General features: G+C 29.7%; 2 protein-coding genes across 2 annotated transcripts in view; one reads left to right on the top strand and one right to left on the bottom strand.

Moving 5' to 3' along the window:
- Nucleotides 1–838: 838 nt before the first annotated feature.
- Nucleotides 839–13,532, bottom strand: LOC109599433 (microtubule-associated serine/threonine-protein kinase 3). The gene is made up of 12 exons (XM_020015467.2): nucleotides 13,238–13,532; nucleotides 8,758–8,840; nucleotides 8,012–8,187; nucleotides 7,449–7,545; nucleotides 7,210–7,394; nucleotides 6,845–7,136; nucleotides 5,712–6,445; nucleotides 5,581–5,651; nucleotides 5,293–5,520; nucleotides 4,424–5,236; nucleotides 2,974–4,242; nucleotides 839–2,840 (listed from the first exon to the last, which is right to left on the bottom strand). Exons 1-12 carry the CDS (start codon nucleotides 13,371–13,373, stop codon nucleotides 2,296–2,298), a joined length of 4,629 nt encoding a protein of 1,542 aa, XP_019871026.1. The 5' UTR covers nucleotides 13,374–13,532; the 3' UTR covers nucleotides 839–2,295.
- Nucleotides 13,533–19,157: 5,625 nt separating this feature from the next.
- LOC109599244 (putative uncharacterized protein DDB_G0282133) overlaps nucleotides 19,158–27,404 on the top strand; it is a 36,015-nt gene continuing 27,768 nt past the window's right edge. The window contains exon 1 of the mRNA XM_020015238.2: nucleotides 19,158–19,515. The gene's annotated coding sequence lies outside the window, so the exon portion shown is untranslated. The remainder of the gene's footprint in view (nucleotides 19,516–27,404) is intronic.

The raw sequence follows: 27,404 nt of genomic DNA, 5'->3' as shown, positions 1-27,404 counted from the left end.
AAATTTAATTTGTTTCATTTCGAATAATTTATAAATGTTTTCAATAATAAAAAATTTAATTTGAATTAATTTTTATTAAATTGAATAATATTTGATTGAAATATATTCCTTTTTAACTAAGTTAATCACTACTTTTATTTTATTATATTGTATACTTTTTAAATATTTATATTCTTTTATTTGAATAAGCGGTATTTATTAATCAACTTATTTACCAGTGTTGTTTATTGTACATATAAAAAGATAGTAAAGATTTTAAAAATCCACTTCTATTTAATAGAGAACCATTTAAATAGAATAATCTACTGAAAAGACAACATAGATCTTGTTAAATTAGCTTCGTGAATGTATTAAAGACATCCTATATAAATATTGTAATATTTGTCTACAACCTTTAGAAACTCTGTATTTGTTTAAAAAAGGTTAAATATATAATTATACTTTTTAGCATCTCCAAGTAGTACATTTGAAGACATAAAATATGTTTTTCTGTTTAATATACATGTTTTGAAAACACTGAAAAACTTTTATTCTGAAATCGGTAAATTATTTAAAAAGTTAAATATCAAATTAAGCATCTTAGAACAGTTAATCAATATGTAATGATATTTAAGTCATAATTTGTAACAGAAAAATTGTTTAAAGAACTTCTTTAATAATTCTTACCTTACCTGTGACTTTTGATAGCAAACCCTGAAATATTTAGGACTTATAGATCTTTTGTTGTGAGCTTAAAGCTCATCCAGTTAAATAATAATAATATTAAGTCATTTTAAATAATCAGAAATGTGTGTAAAATTTCTTGTTAAATTATACTTATTTTGAAAAACAATACAAATATTTAGATAAATGTTTATATTTCTTTAGTGTTAACACATGTATAACATTAGGACAAATATCAAAATCACATTTTAATCAGATAAAATTAACCATCATAAAACAGGTATAATTTCTTCTCCATTCTAAGTACTTAAGTACAAGACATTACCGTAGGTACTACATTATCATAGATATTTAAAAAAAGTATTACATTAAAATGGAACAATAAAATAATGAAACATCTTGATATTGCAAGTGCCCATTGTGATACACATGATCAGATCACTTAAAACAATAATAATGTTCAGCAATACATGGAGCCATAAAATTTTCGTTATGTCAGAGTTTAAACAAATGTTAAAGGTGTCCATGGGAAAAGAAAATTTTATATATAAAGTGATTTTATGCCGATTTTTTAACTGAGTGTAATATTCATTTAAATAATTTAATAATTTAAAATGGACGCCTTAAGAAGTATGGAAATATAAAAAATACCTATATTTGAAGCACATAATCACATTTACCATATCCTGATTACAATCTGAATATATGAAGGTATACGAATTTAATAATACTATACATACGAGTTATTCACAAAACAATGTATAAATACCAAACAAAACATTTACTTCAAAAACAATATCAATTAAATCTTAGATTTCACGAATTCACCACTTAGACGCATTCCCCAAATCCGTATATTTACCTTTTTACAAGTTTTTATATACGTCTGAATTAATAATATTGGAATTCTACAACTAGATACAACTAGTATAATTATTTTTGCGATGTTATAATAAAATTTATACTAAACCTAAAATAAATTTAACAAAAATGGACTAGATAATAAATGGCTAAAAATATATACAAGATTAAATATGAAATAATCAAAATAATAAAGAAAAAAAGATGAGTTTGTTTACACTTCATGATATGGACACCTCGACGACTTTGTATCTAGATTTTCTAACAACTTAAAGAATTCAGAATTCCATTATTATCTTACAGATTAAAAGGAAGTTACATATTGTAAATATGTATCACAAACCTTCCTTAAACTTCCAATCACGACAACACACAAATATAAACAACATACATGAATATAAAAATGGAGATGTACAAAATTATTAGACCAAAATCATTTCATTAAGTGGAGTATAGTAACATATAGAAGTTTGTGAAATGATGAAATAGTAAAATACAATACCACCACCTTAATAAAACTAAAATGGCAAATAATGTTTGTGTTCAGTCTTTAACAAATATAAACTAACAAAATATACACAATTATTTGACAAAAGAACCTAACTGTAAGCGTGCTTTACAAATATACATTTAAGAGCTAAAACGGACTACCAATAAATATACACATTTATAAACTATCAACTGAAAGAATTGAGGGCACAGTGAGAAGTATTTTGAAAATTAATAATTTAAAAAGAAAAAGAAAAAAACAAATTATTCTAAAATTAACATTTATTTTGCGGGCGGTTTAGCCAGCAATTTTTGTTCTGCTTTTAAATTTCCAGCTTTCGAATTATTTAAACTCTTGACGTCCTCTTTCGATTTTGAATCTGAAAATGCGTGTGCTTTTTCTTTTAGCTGTACTTTACTATCTTTATCTTTATCTTTAATAATATCTAATTCACAAGATTTATCACAATCTTTATTATCTTTAATTTTATCAATATTCTTGGCTGGCGATGGTTCATCGCCCGAACCTCTATCACACTTTTTACTCTTTTGAATATCAACAGCTGGAACGATTTTTGATTTTGCATCCGTTATTTTGTCGGGCTTATCTTTTTCGAGTTGTTTCGTTTCTTGACTGTTAGTGGGCGAATCCTTTTCCTCGGCTATACGAGGAAGTAATTCTCCGGGACCTGACAAGTTTAGAGATAATCGATTTTCGGAGGCAATGGACGAGTTAATACTTTCTGTTGGTTGGGACACGTCAGCTTCGGAATCTTTATCGCGATCTGATTGGGCATTTGGTCGCCAAACGCTAGATGTGCCGCCACCTGTGAATTAGTTGATAAATGAGTGTTTGTACTTATAAGGTGCCTCAAATTCATATTTGAACACTTAAGCCAGAAAGCTAACCAATTTAAGACACCTTGACACATTTTGTACATTTAAAATAACGGTGCTTACCTCTGTTTGATGATTTAACTGAGGGCGATGAATTTCCTGAGGAACATAACGGAGAAATGGAGCATTTAGTCTCCGCACTTCGAGGATGGAGTCTGTCCGGCGATAGTGCCCTTCTCAATAAGGGAGATCCAGGCTCTGCGCCTTTTGGTCTAACGAAGCTTTTCTTGTTTTGAGCACATATCGCTATGGGAGCAGTGCCAGCGCTTGGACTGTACGACTGTGTTGTGTTTGAGCTGCCTGGTTGATGTCCAATTGGGAAAGCCAGAGGACTTGGTGACCTGGTGGGTGATGCTGGAAGTGGCGATGGGGACGGGGTGCGGGCCAACGGCGAAAGAGGGATGTGACCCACTGATTTCCTCCGGTTCGGAACGGTAGGGGCGCAAGGAGCACACGACGGTCCAGCGGCATGAAGAGTTTTCGGACAACCACTAGAATGCAACTTGTGTTTTAGACCATGCAATGTCGATGGCCGTTGATAGTGTTGCTTGTTGCTTCTATTGGTTGGGGCAGCCGAAGGGCTTGGTGTACTGGAAGATGAACTTTGTGGTGTACTGTTCTGAGAATGTTGACTCAAAGAATCTGACGGAGATAGGCTGGAGCGGTTCGACCCGCAACTTCTTACGGTGGTGCTGTCTTGAGTTCTGGGGAACGACTGAAAACTTCTACTCGGAATGACCGTTACGGGTGACTGTATACTTGCAGCCATTTGTTGCATTTCAGCGCTGGCCCGTTTACTGCTAATCCGTCTAAACAATGAAGCTTTGCGTCTTTTGTCGCTGTCCCTCTTTTGTTTCTTTTGCCTATTTAGACTACGTTTGGCCAGTTTACTTTGACCTGGTTCCCGTTTTCTTCCTCCCGTTTTGATCGTCGTCTGCTCCAAGGGCGTGGCTCGCAAGCTAACATGTTCCGCACCGCCAAGAAGTAGCTGTAAGACTTGGGTATGGTAAAGACCTTGCACCGTCTCCCCATTGATATGTGTAATCAAATCAGCGGGTCTTAACCCAGCTTCGAACGCTGGACTTCCTTCATCAACGGCCATGACCAAGTGATGCATCGTATACACATCAGTGTCCCCGTAATATACACGGATAGTATGGACCGTAAATCCGAACCCTTTAGGTCCCCTTCTAATTATTATTGGAGGTTTCAAGCTAGTAACCAGCGGTGACAGTTCACGACAAGGAGATGTATCTCTCGAACTGGCAGTGCTGGAACCACCACCACCACCACTTGGAGAATGGATACTGTGTGTCGATGCTTGAAAATCATCTGAAACAAATATTAATTTATTATAATTACAATAAATTCTGTGAATTATAATCACAATTAAAGATATTTTAGTATTCGTTCATTGAAATTTATTAATTCATCTAAAAAGTACAATGTTAAATTTAGTTTTCTATACACCTCTAATGGCTAGTTAGATGAATCACATATCTATTAACTTTACCTGATGGTATCATTAAGGATAATCCTGATGCAGAAGCACTCTTAACCACAGATCTTGACTTGTGCTTGTTCTGGGGAATACCCGGCGAATGCTGCACTCTTCCTAAAGGAGAAAGTTCCCTGTTTTCTGAAGAAGAAGTGCATGTATCAATACTGCTATGCTCATCTTCCACAGATATAGAAAACTTAGGAAGTATGTCCCTTCCATGTCCCGTTTTCCTTCTTCTGTAGATCTGTGGTGAAACATCATCACTGTCGGTTTGGGATGATTCTGGCGTACTCATATTGCACAGTGATAAGTCTAACGAAATCTTTCTATTATCGATTTTGTTGTTTGGTGTGACTTGAGTAAAAATTTGATCGGTTTTCATGTCGTTTTCAGACTTGGCATCCGGTGTGGTAACCACCGATGTCGTGATCTTTATACTGCTGTTGACGGTTTGTTCTGGCTCAGGGTTTGCTAATTTTGAAGAACTGTGAACCTTCCTATATTGTGGGGAACAAGAGGAAAACAGACCGAATACTGGGGAGTCATCTGTATCGTCTGTGTCATCTTCTATTTCGTGACTGTATCGATCTATTCGGCTGTCAAAGTAACTGGTGTCTTCATCATGTTGTAACTGAGGAACAAATTCAGCTTTATGGCGCAGCAACGAATTCCAATCTACACCGCAAAAGTAGAAGTGTTCCTTTACTTCATGTGCACCACCTGTACCCAACCTGTCTCGTGGAGAATGTTGCAGTAAATTAGTTATTAGATCCTTTGCTTCCTCTTGAACAGGCCAGTCTTCATTTTCTGGCCATTCAATATCATCTAGAATTAATTTCGTTGAGTGTTAATTGTATGGTTTTATATAAATAGTTAGTTACCTTGAACAGTATGTGCAAATAATTCTTCAGGGGTATCGCCAAAGAATGGCACGCACCCAATTAAAAACTCGTACAAAATTATACCCATAGACCACCAATCCACTGGTTTACCATACCCTTGTCTTAATATTACTTCTGGTGCAATATATTCTGGAGTGCCAAAGACTTGTTTGTCTGAAAACTGTCTGGATTCTGTATCTATGTAGCCTTCATATAAATTGGTAGCCACTGAAAGTAATAGTTGAAGTAAGAATTTGTTAAAAACAAAAAACAATCATTGATACTTACAAGACATTAATCCCATTTTGCTTAGGCCAAAATCGGTCAATTTAATATGCCCCAGAGCGGTAATCAGTAGACTAAAAAAAATTCAAAAATTAAGTTGTATCTCCCAATTATACCTTGTTGTTTTAATTTACTTATCAGGTTTCAAATCTCTGTGAACAATGCCATAACTATGTAGATATTCGACGGCCAAAACAGTCTCGGCAAAGTAGAATCTGGCCATGTCCGGCGGAAGGGGACCGATATTTTTCAGCAGACTGGCACAATCACCGCCCTCAACGTATTCCATAACTAAACAAAGGTGTTTCTTAGTTTCAAAACTGCAGTACATGCTCACAACAAACGGATTATCAGCGAAGCTTAGAATGTCCCTTTCGGCGAACACCTGTTCAACTTGATTTCTGAGCATAAGATTGTTTTTGTTGATTTTCTTCATTGCGAATCGTTGTCTCGTTTGTTTGTGCTTAACTAAATAAACTGCACCGTAAGCACCGTTAGAAATTAGTTTAACCACTTCGTAATCTTCCTCGGAGGGATTGGATAGCTGTTTCTTTGTGGTTGGCGTTGAGGTTAAGCACAGAGAGTTTCTGGACGAGGCGGTCGGCGGCCAGCAGTCCCGCAGTTCTTGTTGCAGCTCAGCTATCGGGTCACGGTTCAGGCCCAGTTTCTGGATTATATACTGGGGAATGTCGGCTTTTATACCCTGGGTGCCTTTTACTTGGCCCTCTGCTGCTTCTAAGAAGTGATAGAACTCTTCGGGATCGAATTCCAGGCATTCCAGCAATCTTGCAGGCCTTGATATTATTAAAAGAAGCTTCTTGATGAATCCTGATGCTAGATTGGCGGCGTCTTCTGATTTTTCTTTAGTCTGTAACAATACTTTTCTGGTCAGATTTTTAAATTACTTTCATTAAGGAACACATTTATTTAAAAAAATAAGATTATATTGTTCTGCAGAATTTTTTTTGGGTATTTTGTGTCTACTGAAATATACTGAATTCAAATATGAGCTCAGTTTTTACCTGTTACCAATAAGTTTTTAGATAATAGAAGAATATAACTAAAAGCTTCAGCAAAATTTTTCGTAAGGCCCAGTTTTTTATGTGCTGCTCCTATGTTGTTGATGTTCTCCAGGTTTTGCTACATGATAATTTACGGGCTAGGAAGAAATGATCGAAATTACATATTAGTTTGGCGGGAAGGATTTTCATGCAGAACAATGTTGTAATTTAAAAAATGTTGACAATAATTGATTATATTTACTTACCTCAGTTAACAACCTTTCCAAATTTTCAGACATCTCATAGAAGTAACGGCTAGTGATAAGTTTATTTTGTGACTTATGTAAACAATCCCGTGCCATTTCCAGTACTTGATGGTGAACAAACCGGACTATTGGTAAATAGTCGCAGTCTTCACCGAAGTCAAACGTTTTGTTCTCATCAATGTAATGATTCAGTCGCTCTTCCATCTGTTGTGTGGCTTTTGGGAATCGTTCCTTATACAAAACGTTCATCATGCATATTTCGTTGTCAATAACTGGAGATCTACTGGGACTGCTGCAATAAACCATAACAAAACATAATGTAACCCTGTCACCTGTCAGCTGTAGCTTTTACTATTTTAACTTACCTTAAACTACGCGATCTAGGTCTATGCAACGGAGAACGATGGACAATGGGGTTTTCTTCATAATTTCCTGCTGGCAACGAAGTGTTGCTGTCGTTACTGGAAAAATGATGGGTAAGCATTCTGATATCATCTGAAGTAGGTATGTGTGGTAATTGATGTAATCTTTCTTGGCTTGAACATTTCGACTGCAAACAAACATTGTCAATATTTTTATTTATTTTAATTTGTCGTTTACTTACTGACATATTTGAACTACCTGGCGTAGTACCATACCCAGACGATGGAAGCGATGCTACAGACCATCTTCTACCATCTCCACAATAACCAGCACATATCCTGAAAGTAAATTGTTATACAACTAAATAACTTAATTATTCATGCTAATTGTTCATGAAAGTGGCTTACACTGTAGCTGAAAAGTGTATATCCGGAAGGTTTTTTGAATAAATAATATTGGGACCAAAATATAATTAATAATAATTATGTGACATTGTGACTTTACTTCCCATTCTTGTCAATTCATTATATTTTTGAGTAATGTATATTTGAAAATTTAATTAATTAAAAAAACCAATTTAAAAATTACTTTTCATCCATTCTTATAATGAATGTTTATTTAGGGTTTAGTTCTTGAATGAGAGTAGGCTTGTTTGTTCCTTTAATGTATTAGCTTTTGCCACTATTCTTATTTGCACATTTATTACACATTGTGTACCCTAGAAAAGTTATTCGTTACATGACTCCAATAATGTGATTTTAGTGTTTTTTTTAATAATATTCGATAATGGAAGAATAATCTTACCTTTTTATTGGTGCAAATGAGAAATTTAAAAAACTGTTATGCGTTCGTGGACTATCTATTGGACTGCCACAGCTCGGTGAGTGAGATCTTGGTAAAACGGGCGATGTGGTCTGTACAAAACTCAGTCGATGGATTGCAGCAGGACGGCTGTTTCTGCGATTTACGCCAACGTCTCTCTGAAAAAAAAATATATAAATAAAATATGTTTATATAATGAAAACACTATTAGAACATTAAAGGATAAAATATAAAAATCTAATAAAATTCTGTTCCTGTATTTAACTATTCATATTGTAATAAAAAATATAATTTAATAATATAAATTTTATTATCATGTTTTTCTCCAAGCCTCTACATGACATTTGTAATTAAAGGTGTGGTACGTTTAAAATATAAACATAAAGTGCTACTTTAAATCAAAAATTATTGGAAAAAATTTCTATTTAAAAAGAATCATTAATTTTTAATTATCTACATGGTGTCTCACCTAACTTATTCATTAGAAATTTGTACAGAATGTAAAAAAATATTGATTTGAAATTTATATAGCAATTATAACTTGCTATAACAATTTCAAATCAAGACTTTTTTCCGTTCTCCATGAAGTTCTAATGAATAAGTTAGGTAAATCACTCTGTGAAGTTACATTTGAAATAAAAGATTTATTGAGATTTACAGTAAAACCTAAACTTTTGTCTAATAACAAGGAAGAAATATTAGATGACACAATTTTCCTTTATGCTTACCATATTTACTGAGAGAGAGGGTGCGGACTTGCCCAATGCGGAGTTTCGTATCCTAACCAAATTAGTTGGGCCATTTGATGGTTCTAGACAAAAAAAAACATATATTTAAATATAAATTACGATTATTTTATACTAACAAAACTAAACTATGCAAATTTAATATGATGAGGTTACTGAAAATATTAAGGGACACAAAACTCCCCATATTTTGGGAACTACTAATAGTAATGGACAAGTGCCAATTCAAATGTATGTACAGGTGTGTATAGGGTATGTGTTCAATTAATTTAATTAAATGATACTGTTAAAAATATAGAAAATATTTATCCACGGTGATGAATCACCTAATTAATTTCAAATTTTGTTTATTTTTCTATAAATAAGTTTAATACACTGCCACTTCCGGTTCAACATTATAAATAATGTCCCAAATTTCAGTTCTACTCTAGATCACTTTCTTGTCTTCAGTTGTTTTTCAACAATTATAATGTTGAAAAGTTCATTCTTTGTATACACGTTAAAAAAAAAGTATCCTAACTAAGGGCTGTTAAAACTAACCGAAAGTATTACACAAGATGTTTGGTATTTCCGTTTATATTTCCACATTTTAAATACCGATCATTTAAGTGGAAGAAAGTAAACGGAAATACCAAACACACTGTGTGATATTTTAGAAGAGTGTTAATAACTCGTGGTATTTCAAAACAAATGAAGGTAGGAAATCAATTAAAAATATAATAATATGGTAGGTGCAGAATTTTACCAGAATTGAAATAAAATTTATAGTTTTTTATTTGAAGAAACAATGTTAATGTTTCTTAATGTTAGGTGAATCACCCTGTATACTATATTTTATTGTCTATAAAAGCAAAACAAACAATTTATTAACATAATAAGCATCACAATAAACGATTTCTTGCTACATGAGTTGTTTAAGAAACCTAGACTGAATATATTATAGTAACTAAAAGGTATTGACCTATAAAAATGAACATTATTACATCATTCATTTCAAGTTGAAAACGCACATCGTCAGGTAAATACATTTAAGTATGATTGATATATTTGAGATAACATATAAATACACACTTCAAACTAAATCAATTAAAAACTAAAATGATTGTATATTTTATTCACATACACATTTGTTTTAAATCTATGGCCTGTCTGAATGCAGTATAGTATAAACTTTCTCCATTATACAACTTAAAAAATATTCTAATAATGTGAGACCAAAATATCTTGGCGTACAATTAAGAAACAACCGCTCTTTGGATGACGAAACAATTGTTTTTATATTTTCACACGTATCCCGCCATACCCTGACATTTACAAGAAAATATGCTAAATATTTAAATTAAACTATTTTATGCTTATTATTTTCAGCTGTATGTGAATGTTTAAATTTATTAATCGAAAATTTAAGTAGTTTGCTTAAATTATTTTTGTATGTAGGGAATTTAGTTGAATTAGTTTAAATCAGCTTAAAATTAAGTTAGGCTAACAACACATAGTCAACAGAAAGGAATTAATTATTCTCATTATCAGTTCCATTCTATCCTAATGGCTTTTGTCCATACATAAAAATCTTTTTTTCTTCCAGGTGTCACTTCAAATGTCAAAAAAAGTTTAAGAGTATAAGAATAAAAGACTTAAATGAATGAGTATCATGTTTTCAGGTATTTTTTACAATTTATTTCACGATTTACATGAACAATTTTGTTGATGTGGAAGACATAATTTTATTAGAAAATTTTTAATTAGATTTCCATTAACCAAATTAATTAATACTAAACAAAACTATTTAACAATTTAGCTTATTATTATTTTTACAATAAGCAACTTAAATTAACAATAATTATGACATGATGCTGGCAAAACAGCGATCTCTAAAAAAAAAAACGAAAAAAGCGAAATATTATAGCCAATTATTGATAGAAAAATAAATTATATTTTTAATGAACTTTCTTATTGTTTTTATCTTCTTGAAGTATGCAGAATTCAATAAAAACCTGTATGTGTTATTTTTGTATGTAGGGAATTTAATTGAATTAGTTTAAATCAGCTTAAAATTTAGAAGTTTGGCTAACAACACATACTTAACTTATAAGCGGGTCGGGTAAAATTACCCGTCTCGAAAACTGTTGATTGTTAGCTGGCCGGATAATTTTTACCTTTTTGAATGTACTTACTTCAAAAGTGGGGTGAGATAATTTTACTCTATTGGTTTACATACGGAACTGAAAGAATTATCTCTTATTTTTTGTCATCATTCAACAAAATAGTTTGGACTGTTTTGCTGCCCGCCTATAGTGTGTTAACAGAAAGGAATAATTTATGTTTCTCATTATCAGTTTCACTCCATCCTAATGTCTTAGCTTTTGTTCAACTATTCATGGCATAAAAATCTTTTTTTCTTTCTTCCAAGTATCAATTTTTACAGTAAGAAAGTAAAAAATTGGAAACACTGATTGGAGATATAATAAAAAAAATTAATGGGCATGTGTTCAGAGAAACTATGTTAAGCAAATAATTAACCTAACATTCTTAGGTAATTTTGACATTTTATTCCAGTCACATTTTTCTAATGAATTTATTCCTTCCTAATCAGGGAATGAAATGTCAAAAAAATGTTTAAGAATATCAGAATAAATGACTTAAATGACTATCATGTTCTCAGATATTTTTTACAATTTATTTCATGATTTACATGAACAATTTTGTAGGTGTGGAAGACATAATTTCATTAGAAAATTTTTTAATTGGATTTCCATTAACCAAAATTAATTTTACTTGTACTAAACAAAGGTATTTAACAATTTATTATTTTTTACAATAAGCAACTAATAAAAAAACGAAATTAGGTACATAATTTATAACCAATTAGTGGAAGAAAAATAAATTATATTTATAATGAACTTTTTAAACTATTGTTTATAACTTCTTGAAGTATGCAGAACATAAAAACCTACCAACAGGTCTAGAATCATTTATTAAACTAGATATAATCAGAATTAAAGAAAAACGGAAAGCAGTAATTAAACGTTTTGAAATAAATTAATTTGCTAGCTGAACAATACCTTAGAATATGGAACGTACAGAGTAAATGTTTGATTTTTGAAATCATTGGTGAAGTTTTGCAATTATTCTATTATTATTATTATTATTTAGAAGCACAAACAATTAATTATATTTCTTAATTCGATTATGTTTTCTGGAAAATGGGATTACAACATAAACAGGGTGTCCTCGAAAGGTCTGTACTTCTGTACGGACTGTTCTTTCTGCCATCAATTCTTGAGATGAAATTAGATCGATTTGCCCTATTTAACCTTAGTGCAAAAGACTATTAAATCTATTTTCACCTCGGAATCTTGTAATAGAATTTTGTACTGATCTACTGATATCCACTATTTTTTAACATTTTTATATCTAGTATATTTAATACTGTAGTACTGTACTATTCGCTCCATGTATTTCCAAAGTCATCATTAATGAAGTAATTTAAGGACCAATACATTGTCTAATAATATTTAAACAAAAGTATTTTTTTATTATTATTTTATAATGGCAATATAAATGTCAAAAATTAGATTTCCTTATTTGTATGTCTGTGTTAAAGAAATAAAAGGAGAATTTTATGTGTAATTTGTTCATAAGATGTCTTAAAAATGAGTCATTTAACTTTCGTCACACCTTACAAAACTTGAAATGTTCTGCGAGTTAAACTGAAATTAAATCGATGAAATTTTTCCATAATCTATTACTGTTTCTTTTACAATGTAGCTGCCTAACTAAAGGTTATTCACGGCTAAAACTGAGTCATTTTAAATGTGTGTTATATCTAAAATATTTAAAATTCTGTGCAACTATAATAGTTACACGTATTGTTACGTTTATAAACACAGAAAGTAAGAGGCAGAATTCATCGTCAAATTGTGGGGTTGTGTTGTTGGTAAAACTCAAATACACTTCCTGCTTTTTTAAATCAACACTTATTTAGGTCACAATTGGATTGACGATAGTGAACGATACAAATCGTATTGGCAACATTCACCTGTCGAATTTGTTCATCCTTCACTCTATTTAGTTAATTAAAGCGATGTATTTTTAAATTTTATGTAATTTCATTAAAATAGTGATTAATTGTTAGATTTAAATTATAAGACAGATTCTCAGTTGAATAATATGATGTTACAGGTGTGAAATCCTAATATTTAAACAAGATAAAAATATACTTTATTGTTAGTGATTAAATTAACACTAACCAGATATTTAAATAAGTCATAATAGCACTCACAGGTATAACAATGAAGGAAGATAAGTTGTAATCGCCATAAAAATAGATTATTTCGTTTGACCCAGAAATTTGTAACACACTGACCGAGAGGAGAGTATTTCTTTCCATCATACAGACTAGATATAAGTTACAAATCTGTTGTCATTTATCATAGTAAACAAACAAAAAATTTGCACTAACCTGTATGAATCTTCGTAGCCTGATGATCGGAATTTGTATTTGGACATTGTTGTTCCCTTGGCGGTTTCGGTTCGTCGAAAACCAAAGCTCTTGCAGAATGTGAACGTGTTCTCGATTTAACCCCGTTGTCCTCCATTTATTACCACCCGTCTTAAAAATCACACACAATAAAACGCACTACAACAAACTATAGCACATCCCGTACGCAGACAGTGGTCCTCGATTGATTTCGTTAAGCATTTTACGTTGTTTTCAGCCATTACTTAGTTTTTACGAATATATATCACAAGTATAAATAAATCATTGCTTGCAACGTAGGTAACCCGACAAAGACTACGAACAGCTGCGTTCGTTGCGCGCGCACTTGGATTTCTCGAACTGGCTTTCATTGATATATTGCCAAATCAAACCTTGCCACACTTTGTCTCATCGTATTATTTAAGTGTTCTCCCCCAAATGCTGTCGATTTTCGATTCGTAGACAGGCGGATTAATCGTTACCGTTTATGGAATGCATTTATTCCCTGTCAATAGATGTTTTGACTGTTGTTTAAATTTAAATATACATTGCATGTATTCTGGGTTGCCGATAAATACACTTTCCATGACTCATTGACGGCATATAGTACGACTTCCATTACCAGATGTCTCCATTGTCCCGACCGGCAATAACAAAATAATACCTTTTTAGTAGCAGTCATAAATGACTCATACCATTTCCTAATTTATGTTACTCATTTATTTACTAAACTAAAATTGTAGTCGTTTGGATCACAAAGGAAAATTAATCAATCAATAATAATAAGAATAAAAATTCAAAGTATTATTTTTATTAAAAAACAAAAAAAAACATATCCTTCAAACTAATTATTGCAACTCCCAAAGCTCAAGTTTTTACGATTTATTTGAAATTAAAAATTTTAATTAAACATCCTGTGCATGTTGAAGCTGAAATTGTCACATTGGGCTTTAAAAAGATTCATTAAACATTCAATTTTTTTTACATTTTTTATAATAACTAACTTTTTTGTGACAAGAAAATTAGCCAATTTTTTGATCTCCTCAAAAATTCTTTTTTCCTAGATTAATTATACTATGTGACAGTTTGACGTTTAACATGGTTGTTCAATGTTAACACTGGTCTTACATACAGTACGTCATCTGAATCCTGAAAGAGACATCATGTACAATAGAGTCGGTAAGTCTCCCACTATGGGACAGACTTCTACTGTCTCTGTCATGCATGATGTCTCTCTCTAAATTCAGACTGGTTAAACGCTTTTCCTACTCTATACATATCCCTTCTTTAAATTTAGAATTAACAAAAACTCCTGTATACCAAATCAATAATAAGAAATAAATAATTTTTTAACTCTATATCTCTCTGGGTTATTAAACAGTTTTCTCTGCATTTTGTAGAGACATAGCAATTTAAAATAAACCGATTATTTTACTTAAAGTGTAATCCAATCGACTTATTTTGAGCCAAAGTGTATCTGTTTGTAAATAGTTTTACGGGATACTCTGTATATACCATTTTGTATATTGAAAACTTATTTTAATTTATATTAAAAGTAGTTCTGATAACATTATAGTCAGTTAGTTGTTATCATAGTAAATGTATCTTTTTATTTATTTAGATTACTTTTTTTTTAATTCAGTTTATGTGGTCGAAGATGTCCCAAACAAACAATTGATTTATATCGTACATCTCGTTAGAAAACGTGTTCAGTATGGTTTCAAACACTTGTTTAAAATAATGTTTTAAATGTAACGTTGCTTAACACGTTTAACGAAACCTGTTTTAAACATGTCAACCCTATTTAATAACTTTCTTTTCTAATAAAAATATTTCGGGTTTCAGGTATTTTACGTTTGTGAATGTTTAAAGTTTTATAAATAAATAACAACTTCCTTATTAATATTTATATATTTAAAGACTGTAATCAGGCTGATTTTGTACAAAGAAACTCCTTTTTCCTTTGGGGATTACTGTTTTTTACTGAGTCTCATATTTGATTTAATTATATTTTAATCCCCAATAGTTCATTCACCAATACTTATTATTAATATGTACAGTTATAATAGTAATAATAGCAGGAAATACTTTGAATTATTTATTTAAAATTAATGCATGGTTTATCATCTAAACAAGTGTAAATAACATTTAATTTAGAATGACATAAATGCATATTAACTTAAGATAACACTTAAATTAAAGTAACAGCCGGAGATTCAAACACTCAATTAATTTAAACAAAAATTCAAGTACATTTTAAACAAATTCATAAAATTTTTACGATATTTGTAAATTTCAGAAATCAACAGCAAAATGAATCATCAAAATTCGTCGTTAATAATTGGAAAATACCGTTAATTCAGTTTCCTGAATATTAAATTTAAATTAGTATATACATTGTTTGTGTTTCTGTGTTATATGAAGAAAACTTTCTAAAGGCTTTTCACATTCTCCAGTTTATGTGTATATTATTAATTTTAAATGGCGACTCAACAATTTTGGCTTTAAATTACCAATATACAAGTTTTATATTGTTTGGTGTAAAAAAGTCACGTCATGGAGTAAGGTTTATAGTGAGAAAATTTTAATATTAAAAAAAATATATATATTGATTTCTTAAAAAGACTTGGAACAGTTAAAGATAGTCTTTAGGTAATTTTGGAAGTTAAGTAAAAAATATGTATTGGTAGCACACATAGATACATAAAATGGCGAAGCTGAATAAATTTATATACAAAGGGAACATTTTCCTCAATATTAGAAATTTTTCCTGTGGATTTTTTGAGTAGTTTTTCATGTTTTCAATTAATTTTAAGTCTAAATCGTAGTGATTATAATGCTGAAGTATTTAGACGAATCCGTTGAGAATTTAACAGCTTCTGTATTTAGATATGCCGATTGATACCCTTCGTCAACAACCATATAAATAGTCCAGTCATCTTAGTCAAAATTATGTGAATGTCTTGGAAATCGAGATACCCAGCTATAAACTCGTATAAACTTATATTTTAACATCCCAAAACTTGAGTCAAAATTCACACATGATAGGATGGCCGCAACTTAAAAAGTCAGAGGACAAAAGTCACAAAAATCGATTTTTTGCACATTTTTTGTAAATATCTCGTTTCCTATGGGTTTTACACTACTTCTATTTCGTGTCAATTTGTTTAATAAAACTTACAAGCCCGTGTAGTTAAAAAATTATTAGGGAAAACTTAAATCATATTTTAATTCTAATGTAATTTATACTAATGACTTTTTATTTATTTCTTTTCTTTTTTATTTATTTAAAAAGTCATTAGTATAAATTACATTAGAATTAAAATATGATTTAAGTTTTTCCCTTAACATTTTTTTAACTACACGAGCTGGTAAGTGTTATTAAATAAATTACACTAAATTAAAAATAGATAAGTAAGCAAAAAATGATTAAATATAATAATGTAATAGTTAATAAAAATGGTAATTATATATTTAGCAATAATTTATAAACTTTATACTATGTATTTTTGATTGGGACTACCAGTTGACCTCAAATGATACTGTAGCCGCGTGCTCTCTGCCCTCTATCTCGACAACGGTTCGACGTATGAAAAAATGTTTAAAACAAAAGTTGTAGAGTAATTAATTTTTTCAATTAATATTGATAAGAAGTACAAGTAGCGTACAACCCATAGGAAACGAGAGGAAAAAATCGATTTTTGTAATTTTTGATCTCTGACCTTATAAATTGCGGCCATCCTACCATATGTGAGTTTTGAGGCAAGTTTTGAGATGTCAAAATATAAGTTTATAGCTGGGCATCTCGATTTCCACAGAGAACTCAATATTATGACTATTATTGTAAAAAAGTTTTTCAACGAGTCAGAGTATGTATGCGTATGATGGGGAGAATAAACATTATGGTTAAAGTTGTCGAAATTTCAGAATGATTTTAGTTATTCTTGAAGGGGCGGACGGAAGTCTTGTTGACGTGTATGAAAGTGGACGTGACAGATTTAAACCAGACGTCTAACGTCTGATTTGATAACGGAGAAAAATTACCTCAAATAATATCATAAATTTCATATACAGGGTGTCCTCGAAAAGTGAAAATGGATGAATGTACTTTATCTTACCTTAGTGCAAAAGTTGACAATTACTGCGATACAGGTAAGATAAGGCAAATTGATCTATTTTCACCTCGAGGTCAATTGGTGGTAAAATTCCCTCGGCAAGTAGAGAGTGTCTTAAACTGATAGGTTTTGGCTAAATTATTTTAAAACGTTAGTTGCCATATTTTCCGAAATATATTTTTTCAATTGTTTATTTTTATTATAAACTTTAAACAAAGGCTTAATTGTCTAGACAGGTAAGTAACTAACAGATAAATAGAATTTAATTGAATAGATGTATGTATCTTTATTTTTTTCTTAGTAAAAATTTATTGTGAAGCCATTTCGAACACTTGTGAATTTAGCAAATATCGTTTTCATTATCTTCAACATTAAATGTCATGAGATACAAATTTGACAGAAAGTAGAGCAATTTTAAAAAAAATATAAATTGCTGCCGTCCTGTATATGCAAATCTAATATAATTTATACCAATTATGAACACGCTGTATACACATATCGGTGAATATTTTTTGTATTAAAAATAATTTTGTTAGGTACAAATAAAAAAACTAAATATTCGGCTGGCAAAAAGTAGAGCAACTTTTTTACTAAATGTCACTTAAAATCACGGATTGTATCGTCTTTTCAATCCGATGAGAAAAAAATCAATATTTCTATCGATTGTAACGGGTGTTTTACAACATTTTTCAAGATTTGGAAGGAAAATAATAAAACCAAGGTCAAGAAAAACTAATATGTTTCAGGATAAACAAATTTTATCCTACTCGAAAAAAGATCCTTTCTTCAGTTCCAGCAAAATAAAAAGTCTACTTGAGACACAACTTGGAATGTTTTTTCAAGTACCATAAGAGATAGATTACTAGAAGGAGGTCTTCATGCGAGAAGGCCAGCCAAAAAAACACTACTATCATAAAAGAACAGACGAGCCAGAGTTGAGTTTATCAGGTCCCTTTTAAAGTGTACTTTAAATGATGGAAACGAGCGATATAAAGTGATGAGGTCAAATATAATCTGGTTAGCAGTGATGGAATTTTATATGTATGAAAAGTTTAACCCAAAGTTTACCACACTCACTGTTAAACATGGCTACAGGTCGGTAATGGTATGGGGGTGCTTTTCGGGATTTGGAACGGGTCTTCTCCTTTGAATAGAGGGTATCTTGGATCGTTTTATGTATAAAGAAATATTGAGGAATAACATAATACCGTATTCAGATAAAAATATGCCACTAAAACTTTATTTTCAACAAGATAATGACCCGAAGCACACTTCAAAATATTTGAAGGAGTGGATTTTAAGGGAAAGAATTAATATTATGAACTTATCATATCAATTTCCCGGTCTAAACTACATTGAAAGATTTATTCACGGTTCTGCAAAAGTTCTGGCAAAATATGGATTCTAATATTATCGAGCATATGTTGCTTTCCATGAAAAAAAGTGTTTGGAAGTTCTTTATAATAATGGGAATTTTACAATATATTAGTGTAGAATTGATTAAAATACTAATTACAAATTATTTGTAGTAATAATACTTTAAATAGCATAAGTTGCTCTACTTTTTGCCAGCCTAAAACAAATAATTAACATAAAATAATAGTAATAAAATTAAACTCTTTATTTTTTTATTGTTTAACTAGGTAATTGTCAAATTTATAAAGGGAAGTTAACTTACAATATACATTTTTTTGAACCAAGACATTTTTTTTTTTATTTTAAAAAAGTTGCCAATATTGTATATTTGGATCACCCCGTATCATACGCGAGGCCTTCAAAATAAAGTGCGCGTAGCTCGGCCGGACAGTCACCGTGACTCCTCTCCAAGCGCTTTAGAACGTAGTTTTTTATTTTGAGTACAATAACATTGCGCATGCCCTAGAAGGTGTATAGCTCATGTTGAACTAGTTGAATTTGTGTTGAGTAGCGGTATGACTTGTATATTGTCGAGAAGTGATAGTTACCTACGGGATTTGCAGTAAGAATTCTTGTCGAATCCATCTTTCGTGGTTAAGTTTGAATTGGTGTAAATCTGTGTCGATATATTTACGTTTAGGTGCGAGTACTTTATTCATATTTTTACTGTGAATTGTGTTGTGCTGAGGGATTTTAATAATTTGTGATTTTCGCTACCTACCTAAAAAGGTAATGTAAGAAGGTATTCCGTGAAGACTTTATTTTTTATTGATCTCGTTTGACAACAATCCTGTTGATTATGTAATTTATTTTACGATTCTCAACTTACGGTTGCCACTTACCTTTAATTGTCGCATTGTCCACCTTTATTAATTTTTCTATTCGGGTTCTTCATATTGATGATAATAGTTGCCGAAAAAATGTGTGAACAGCCGGAATAGCGTAAACGTTGTTAGGCTCATTAAAAAATACAACAAGGGCTCGGGTCAGGTATAGTTTTGTTTCGTCCGTTTGGCCCAATTGTTTGAATTGAAAATAATTCTTGTCGGAATCTTTACACCATTCTGGTGGGTAGCATAATAATAACAGTGCTGGGAATGACAATGTATTGCAGTGAGGGCATTTAAATATACCGACCGTAACGAAAAGAAAATCATAGAAATATTTAACCAGGGTCGGTCCCAGTATATTTACCACCTTCTTTCCAGACATTCCTAACATTGTTTGTACCAGTAAATTTTTGTTTACCTAAATGGAAAATTTTTTAAATGAAAACAGCCAAAATTTGTAATAAACATATTTTGTTGACAGATGCATGTGTAATTTGCGTGTTGGTATATTATTTTTTACATACAATTATAAATCTTTAAAACATACCTTATAAATTTATTAAGATTTATTGTAAAAAGATTTTTGCTCACATGTTGGGGTATAAAAGTAAAGTAATTTCTAAATACAATTAATTTACTTTGTAATACAATAAATTTACTTTGTATCTTAAACCATAATTTTTGACGTAATATCCCAAAAACTTCATACAAACATTTAAGAAATAATAAAACTTTCTTAAATTTTTATAATATAAATTTGAAGAATTAATTGTTTATAAAAGAAGCTTAAAAGATTAGTGTTTTGAAGAGGTACAGAAGTTTTACAGAGTATCTAGTGTAGTACTTGAATAATTCTGATGTTCCTAAAAATGAAATGTTATTTAGAGTTTTTCCAAATTTATTGACATAATTATTATTAGAAATTAATTCTGAGCATATCCATCTGTGAAATTTTGTAATAAACAGATTTTGTGACACAAATATTTATATAAATGAATAATTAGATAAATGTATGTATGTATAACTTATAAATGTTCAAATAATGTGTGACCAACATACAATATAAATTTATTGACATTTTAAAAATTTCTACACATATTAGAGTATAAATTAATGAAAGAAAAGTAAAATTTATAAATACTGTTTATAAACTTAATATTTTAAAAAAGAGACGTATATGCATTTATAATAATTAGTTTTTATAAACATCCACCATAAAATTATTTTTTAATTTTGTTTATTACCCACTGTATTTTAGACTTTACAAACATTTTATTTAGAGCATCAATCTCAACTCAACTCAAAAGCTAGTCATTTTTTTGCAATTGGATGTAGAATTTAAAAATGCAAAAATATACAGAGTGTTCCACTGAAAGTAACAAAGTCGATGTCGCTTCCTGCGAAACCGGAAGTGAAAATTTGTTCAAATTACAATTGCTATACAATATACAAATTTCGAATCAATAACTTCTTCAGTTCTTCGTAAATACCAAGGAGTATTTGTACCACCCTTTTTAAACAAGGAGTAAACATATTTAGTAAATATTTTTATTTATCAAAGAAACTATTTTTTTCAGAGTTTAGTAAAATTAGAAATATTGAAAAATAAATTTTGAACAATATTTTTAAACATGTAGAGTCTTAAATCTTATTTGAATGTAAAGTTTCTCAAATAATTAATAAACAGATTTTGTAACATAAATGTATAAATACATAGTTATAAATTTGTTGAAATTATTTTAAAAGGTTTTTATACATATGTCAGGATATAAAAATAGAGAAAGTAAAGTAAAATTTGTAAACGCTATGTATCAGCTTAATATTTTTATAATATACGTATGTGCATATATCATAATTATAGTTTTTATCATGTTTTAAATCTAACATCTACAATAAATTTCGTTTTTACTACTTGTATTTTATGTCATAAATTTTGACATAATGTTTCCAGACATTTCATCAAGGAATCTTGCAAACATAAAACTTTCATAAAATTTCTATAAAATAAAAAGTATTTACCAAAGTTTAGAAATAATATGATCATAATATTAATATGTCATAATATAGTTGAAAGTGTATTAAAGATGGTTTCATCAAAATGTTGTAAGTGGAAACAGGTAAGATATAACATTCTTTTTAATTTTATAGTTTCATCGTCAGTAGCAAATACACAGGCCTAAAACATTACATCTCTCGTCATATTTCTGTATATGAAATGGTCCATTTTCCCAGTAATTTTCTGTAATAGTCCTATAGCATTCGGAGAAATCATCTAAATTTTTATTTTTCTTAAGTTTCGGATCATTATCATGCCTGAAACTTTCATATATTTATTTATTCTTATAATATCTATTGCATTTTGAATGGGTTTCATATCTTTATTAGGTTCTTAAAATAAATTCACATATTGAGTGGCTTAATTAAAATTTCTGTACTACCAATAATTCTAATGTTAAAAAGTTTATTTTTGGTATACACGTTAGCAAACGAGTTCCTAACAGGGGTCATCAGTAGTAATCCAAAATATTATACAGGATGTTTGAAATTTTCATTAGCCTTTCTTCTCCCTTTTAAATTTCAATAACTTTCAATACTATATTAGAATACTATTAAAGTAAAGTAAAAGTTACTTCCGCCCTTACTGGTAACTTATATGAAACAAATTCTCCTGATATTAAAAAATTAATAATCTGTTTTAAGAAAAAAAGGTGGCGATTAATAATAAAGGCCTCATTTGGAAACATTTTTTGTCCAATTTCTTGAGTACCCAAAGCACATTTGTTGAAAAGTTTGGTGTCGACGACATAATCTCTTTTTGGGTTGATTTTTTGTAGTGCTTAACATCTCAAGTGTTTTCTATTTATATCAAATCAAATAGCAGCCGCTCTAACATTACTGTTTTATTCAACTACGGTTTTAATAACAGTATATGTTTTCTTGCTGCACATATTGTTTAAAATTTCTTACGTAGACGTATCTGCGTTGAATTTTTCTACACATTTAAAGTTTCTAAACATTCAAAAAATTCCAGTCATAAATTTATGGCTTTGCATGTGATAACATAAAAATTTTCCTACAACGTTATTTAATACTTTTATAATAATCAAACATAGTTCACAGCATACGTTGGTGTTGTGCATTGCAGTAATAGACGTGACAGTAATGTGTTGGGCAAACTGTAGTATTGATGTGCCAAATTTACCTAGATATCAGGGTCGGACTGATTTTAGACGGCCGGATTTAGACCCTTGTGTATCACACTGATCGGGACATTTTTGGTAATCACCCCGTTTTTACGTCTCGACATGAACTAATTATTTTTAATAACATAAAATATTAGCTAAATTTATACACATTATATTTATTTACCTCGTAAATGTCGTCGTAAAATTAAAACGGCGTGTCTGTGTAAAACAAATAAACAATCTATAGTCTGGGTAATTTATTGTAAATTGACTAATAATAATTTGATGTTATTTACACATTGATACCAGTTAATGTATTGACATTGTTTAGAATTTATTGACTTACATACACCAGTAAGTATTTAATCGCACATCGATCACTGTTTTATCTACACCATAATAATAGACGTTTATTTATATTTGTTACGTTAATGTTCAAACATTTTTCAATTAAAGAGGGTCAGACTAACTAACTTTTTTAATGTGCCTTCAAGTTAAAATTTTTACTTTCTATTTCCATCTAGTTTAACCGTTGTAAACTATTAATTAATATAATGTAAATTTACTGAAGTTTTCTCTAACTCATATTTTATGCATCTTCTTTCGTTTGATTATTTTGTGAAAGCGTCCCGCGTTTTCAGTATCAGACGTGTTTCTTTTTTCTTTCATTTTATTCAAATTGGTTTCCACTCAAATACAACTTCTGCAGACTATGGGAGTTCTTGAGTGTTAATTGCAGAGCTTCTCTGAGCGACATAAACTCTATGTATTCAGTTGGGATTTGTATAACTAAAACTTACTTTGCCCTAGCAATCCTAATTGGTCTTAGATCTAATTATCGACCCTGAACATCGAAGACAAACTGGGAACCATGATGTTTAAAATAAAACTTCGGTATAAAATCTACAGCACATAAAGATAAAGTTAGAAATCCTCAACAGACAGGGTACTTAATCTGGGACATATGGGACTGCTGGTATAACAAGTACTTCAAGAATGGACATATTTCTGAAGCAAAAATTGACTGTCTAATGACATCATATATAATCCATTTGTCATTTAGGTGAAAACTCAAATTATTAGACATCAAAATGTATAATTTTATTATGCAAAATATTGAAATATATTTTTATACTGACTTGATAAAATCATTAATTTTTTTCAACAGTTTCATTTTAATTATGTAAATATTCTTTTACTGCCACTAACTGCTTATAAATTGTTAATAAAAATAAAATATTATTAATTAAAATGTATATTCAATAAAATATAGATATCTGTCTATAAATGTAATTTGTTCAAATGACATAGAAAGTGCATATATTTAAATTGCGTAATAATATTGCAGGTCATGATTCAAAATTATTCTTACATAACATACATTAGTAAATAACCACATTTTTTAAGAAATTTCCTCTAGGAAAAAAATAATTATGATTGGTTAAAGGAAAATATAAAGATCACTTTATAGATTTTTAAATTTTGCGTTCCTGTTTGAAACTTATCAAGTGAATCAATTGGTGTCATGGATTTTTCTACAATGTATCAGTATCAGTATATCTATCGGTTTCGAAATTTGATACGCGTGATGTTACACGGTAAAATGTTCTCACAGAAAAGTGGAAAAATATCGTAATGCCTTACCAAAAGTTGGTTGCGAACAAAACGGGCCGGAACAAAACTGGAGAAATTAAAATATGGTTTAACTTTCAGGTTTTCAACGGAAGGAAAGTTTAATTACATTTATTATATAATTTTAACCACAGATCTATCAATTCTAATTTCTTTTTATTTATTATAAACAATGCATCTAAAGATGCTTTTGATCATCAATTTCATATATGCATGGGGTGATTCACCCAATCCATTCATTAGAAATTTAAAAGGAACTAAAAGAGATATTAATCTCAAATATTTATCTACTCTTATTGCATTTTGAATGGGTTTCCTATCTTTATTAGTTTCTTCAAAAAAATTCACATATTGAGTGGCTTAATTAAAATATCTGTATAAATATGTGTATAATGAGAAACAACTTTTTAACTTTACAATTAGTGGTAATACAAATATTTTAGTTATTTCTCCATATTAGATAAAAACATTTAACAAACTTCAAAAATAAATGAGCGTAAGAAAGCGATTCAAAGTCCAATAACATCAGAATTGTACATAGAATTGAAAAACGTAATAATTTGGTAAAAAAATCACATATTGAGTGACTTAATAATATTAATAAGTTCATGTTTGGTATACACATCAGCAAAAGTGTTCCTATCAGGGGTCAACAGTAGTAATCCAAAATATTATACAGGGTGTTTGAAATTTCCATTTATCTTTCCCCCCTTTAAATTTCAATAAATTTCAAATATATTAAGATATATAAATGGAAATACTAAACACCCTGTATACTATATTGGCATACTATTAATAAATACTGATATGATACATTTTTATTAATGTGTATAATAAGAAACAAATTTTTAACTTTACAATTAGTGGTAATATAAATATTTTAGTTATTACTTCAAATTGGGTAAAAACATTGAGAAAACTTCAAAAATAAATGAACGTAAGAAAACGATTCAAAGTCCAGTAGCTTCAGAATTGTACATAGAATTCAAAAACGTAATAATTTGGTAAAAAACAAAGTAAATGTCACTTCCTCCCTAACCGGAAGTTGGGCGAACCACCCTCCGCATATAAATGGATCTGAAAAGTACGCTGAAAAAATACAAAAAGTCTAGTATATTTTACATATATAGATAGAAAGTTTTGGTTTCCCAAGAAAAGTGAAATTGTACGCTCCACGATCTCTGTACAATATTACATAGTTTATTGACCTACTATTTACAACGTACAAATGTCTCCTAATGAGGGCAATATTTAGTATTTATTTATAATTGCACATAATTATAAATAAAAGATTTCTATAAATTTAAATAATTCAACTTAATTAAAATTATTAGTTGTAATAGTGTAAATATAAAGTTTATGAAGATTAATTTTTACATTTTTCATAAAGAGTCGCCAAAATGATAACAAACGAAGCATAATTAGTTAATTAGTTGGTTTAATTATGTGTTTTAATTAAACCATTAAGAAATATTACAAATTGAAATTAACAGCTTTATTAAAAGCTCACGTGATAATTAACTTAACACAAATATTTCCTATTAATTTCACGACACGTCTGATCCTATCAATAATTTGGTCTTAACATTTGGAATATCAAGAGTAAATATGAAAGTACGAATAAGTTAACATTTACACCGACCGTGACGATTTAGTAAATACAGTACGTATTTTTATTTCCATTATACCGTTACTACATTATGTACCGTAAAATCTACGAACACCACGATGGTATTTTAACTTCCAACATCTGTATTATATAATGTTCACTTTCGACATTATTTTGCTTGACGAAAAAATGCCCGTTTAATACAATTTTCATGCGATATTATTTTCGTGTGTCGAAACGTTTTGTTCATTAACGTTTCAGTTAATTATTCTGCATCCAAGATAATCAGCACTTTCGATACAGTTAAAATAAGATGTGGCAATACGACTTGTGTGCATTGTTTAACATGCATTAAGACGGTGGATTTCCTCAATCTATTGCAAAATTCGAAATAATTTCGAATTTACAATTTAAATGCGTGACAATGAAAGTGTGGATTTCCATAAAATTTATATTCCAAAACAAACGAGAGTATGTCAAAAGCAACCTGCGTTTATATTAACATTTTTTAACATAATCCGTTTGTTATGTAATTTTTAAAAGTTTAATTTAAAGTGCTCCGTAAAAAGATACATTTTAATCAAATGTTACGTTTGTGTTCACCTTAAAATATTTCGAAATTTTGATATGTGGATTAATTGACAGATAATATAGCCAAAAACAATTGCTTCAATAAAAAGTTTATTCCGTATTGTATTCTGTTAAACTACAAAAATGTTTAATAATATTTTTTTAGTATGCTTATATATATATATATATATATATATATATATATATATATATATATATGTAAATGTCCGTCACAAACCCGGTTAATTTTTCCATATTCCTAAAATGTTATGTTGTGATCTTTCACTTTTGCTAATTTCAGGATCAAGACGTCAAGAAAAAATAAAAGTTAATCTGAAATATACTAAAATATTTATTGACTTAAAGAAAGCACTATAATGTTATTTGTAATATTGTGAAAAATATAAATAAAGTAAAAAAAGTTTAATAATATTTTTTTAATATATTTAGATTTATTTTTTATGTAAATGTCTGACAAAAACCCGGTCGATTTATCCATATTCCTAAAATGGCTTCTAAAAAATTTAATATAAATTACAGTAGAAATTCTTTATTGGTAGATATTTCTTATATGCATACAAGTACAATAAACATAACATATTTTATATTTAAAATAAAACGCAAACTAGAGTACAGACATGGATTTTAAAGTGTGCATGCCCTGTGGAATTTCAAGATCAGTAACAAAAATTCAATATCCGAACATCCTGGCCACTGAATCCACCGGTTTACCTGTTTACAAACATACAAACAATAAATAAAAGAATGAACAACCTTGAAAGATTCAGAAGA

This window comes from Aethina tumida, chromosome 1, assembly GCF_024364675.1.
Source record: "Aethina tumida isolate Nest 87 chromosome 1, icAetTumi1.1, whole genome shotgun sequence".
NCBI lineage: Eukaryota > Metazoa > Arthropoda > Insecta > Coleoptera > Nitidulidae > Aethina > Aethina tumida.
The sequence above is the reverse complement of the archived record's forward strand: the minus strand, read 5'-3'. Positions and strand labels throughout refer to the sequence as shown.

What these genes read in the sequence shown, in the direction of transcription:
- LOC109599433 (XM_020015467.2), bottom strand. Translation starts at nt 13,373, where the DNA reads ATGGAGGACAACGGGGTTAAATCGAGAACACGTTCACATTCTGCAAGA. An exon ending in TCATTTGCACCAATAAAAAG is followed by an intron (nt 7,546 to 8,011) that starts GTAAGATTATTC and finishes ATTTACTTTCAG; the next exon opens with GATATGTGCTGGTTATTGTG. An exon ending in ATCCTTAATGATACCATCAG is followed by an intron (nt 4,243 to 4,423) that starts GTAAAGTTAATA and finishes TATTTGTTTCAG; the next exon opens with ATGATTTTCAAGCATCGACA.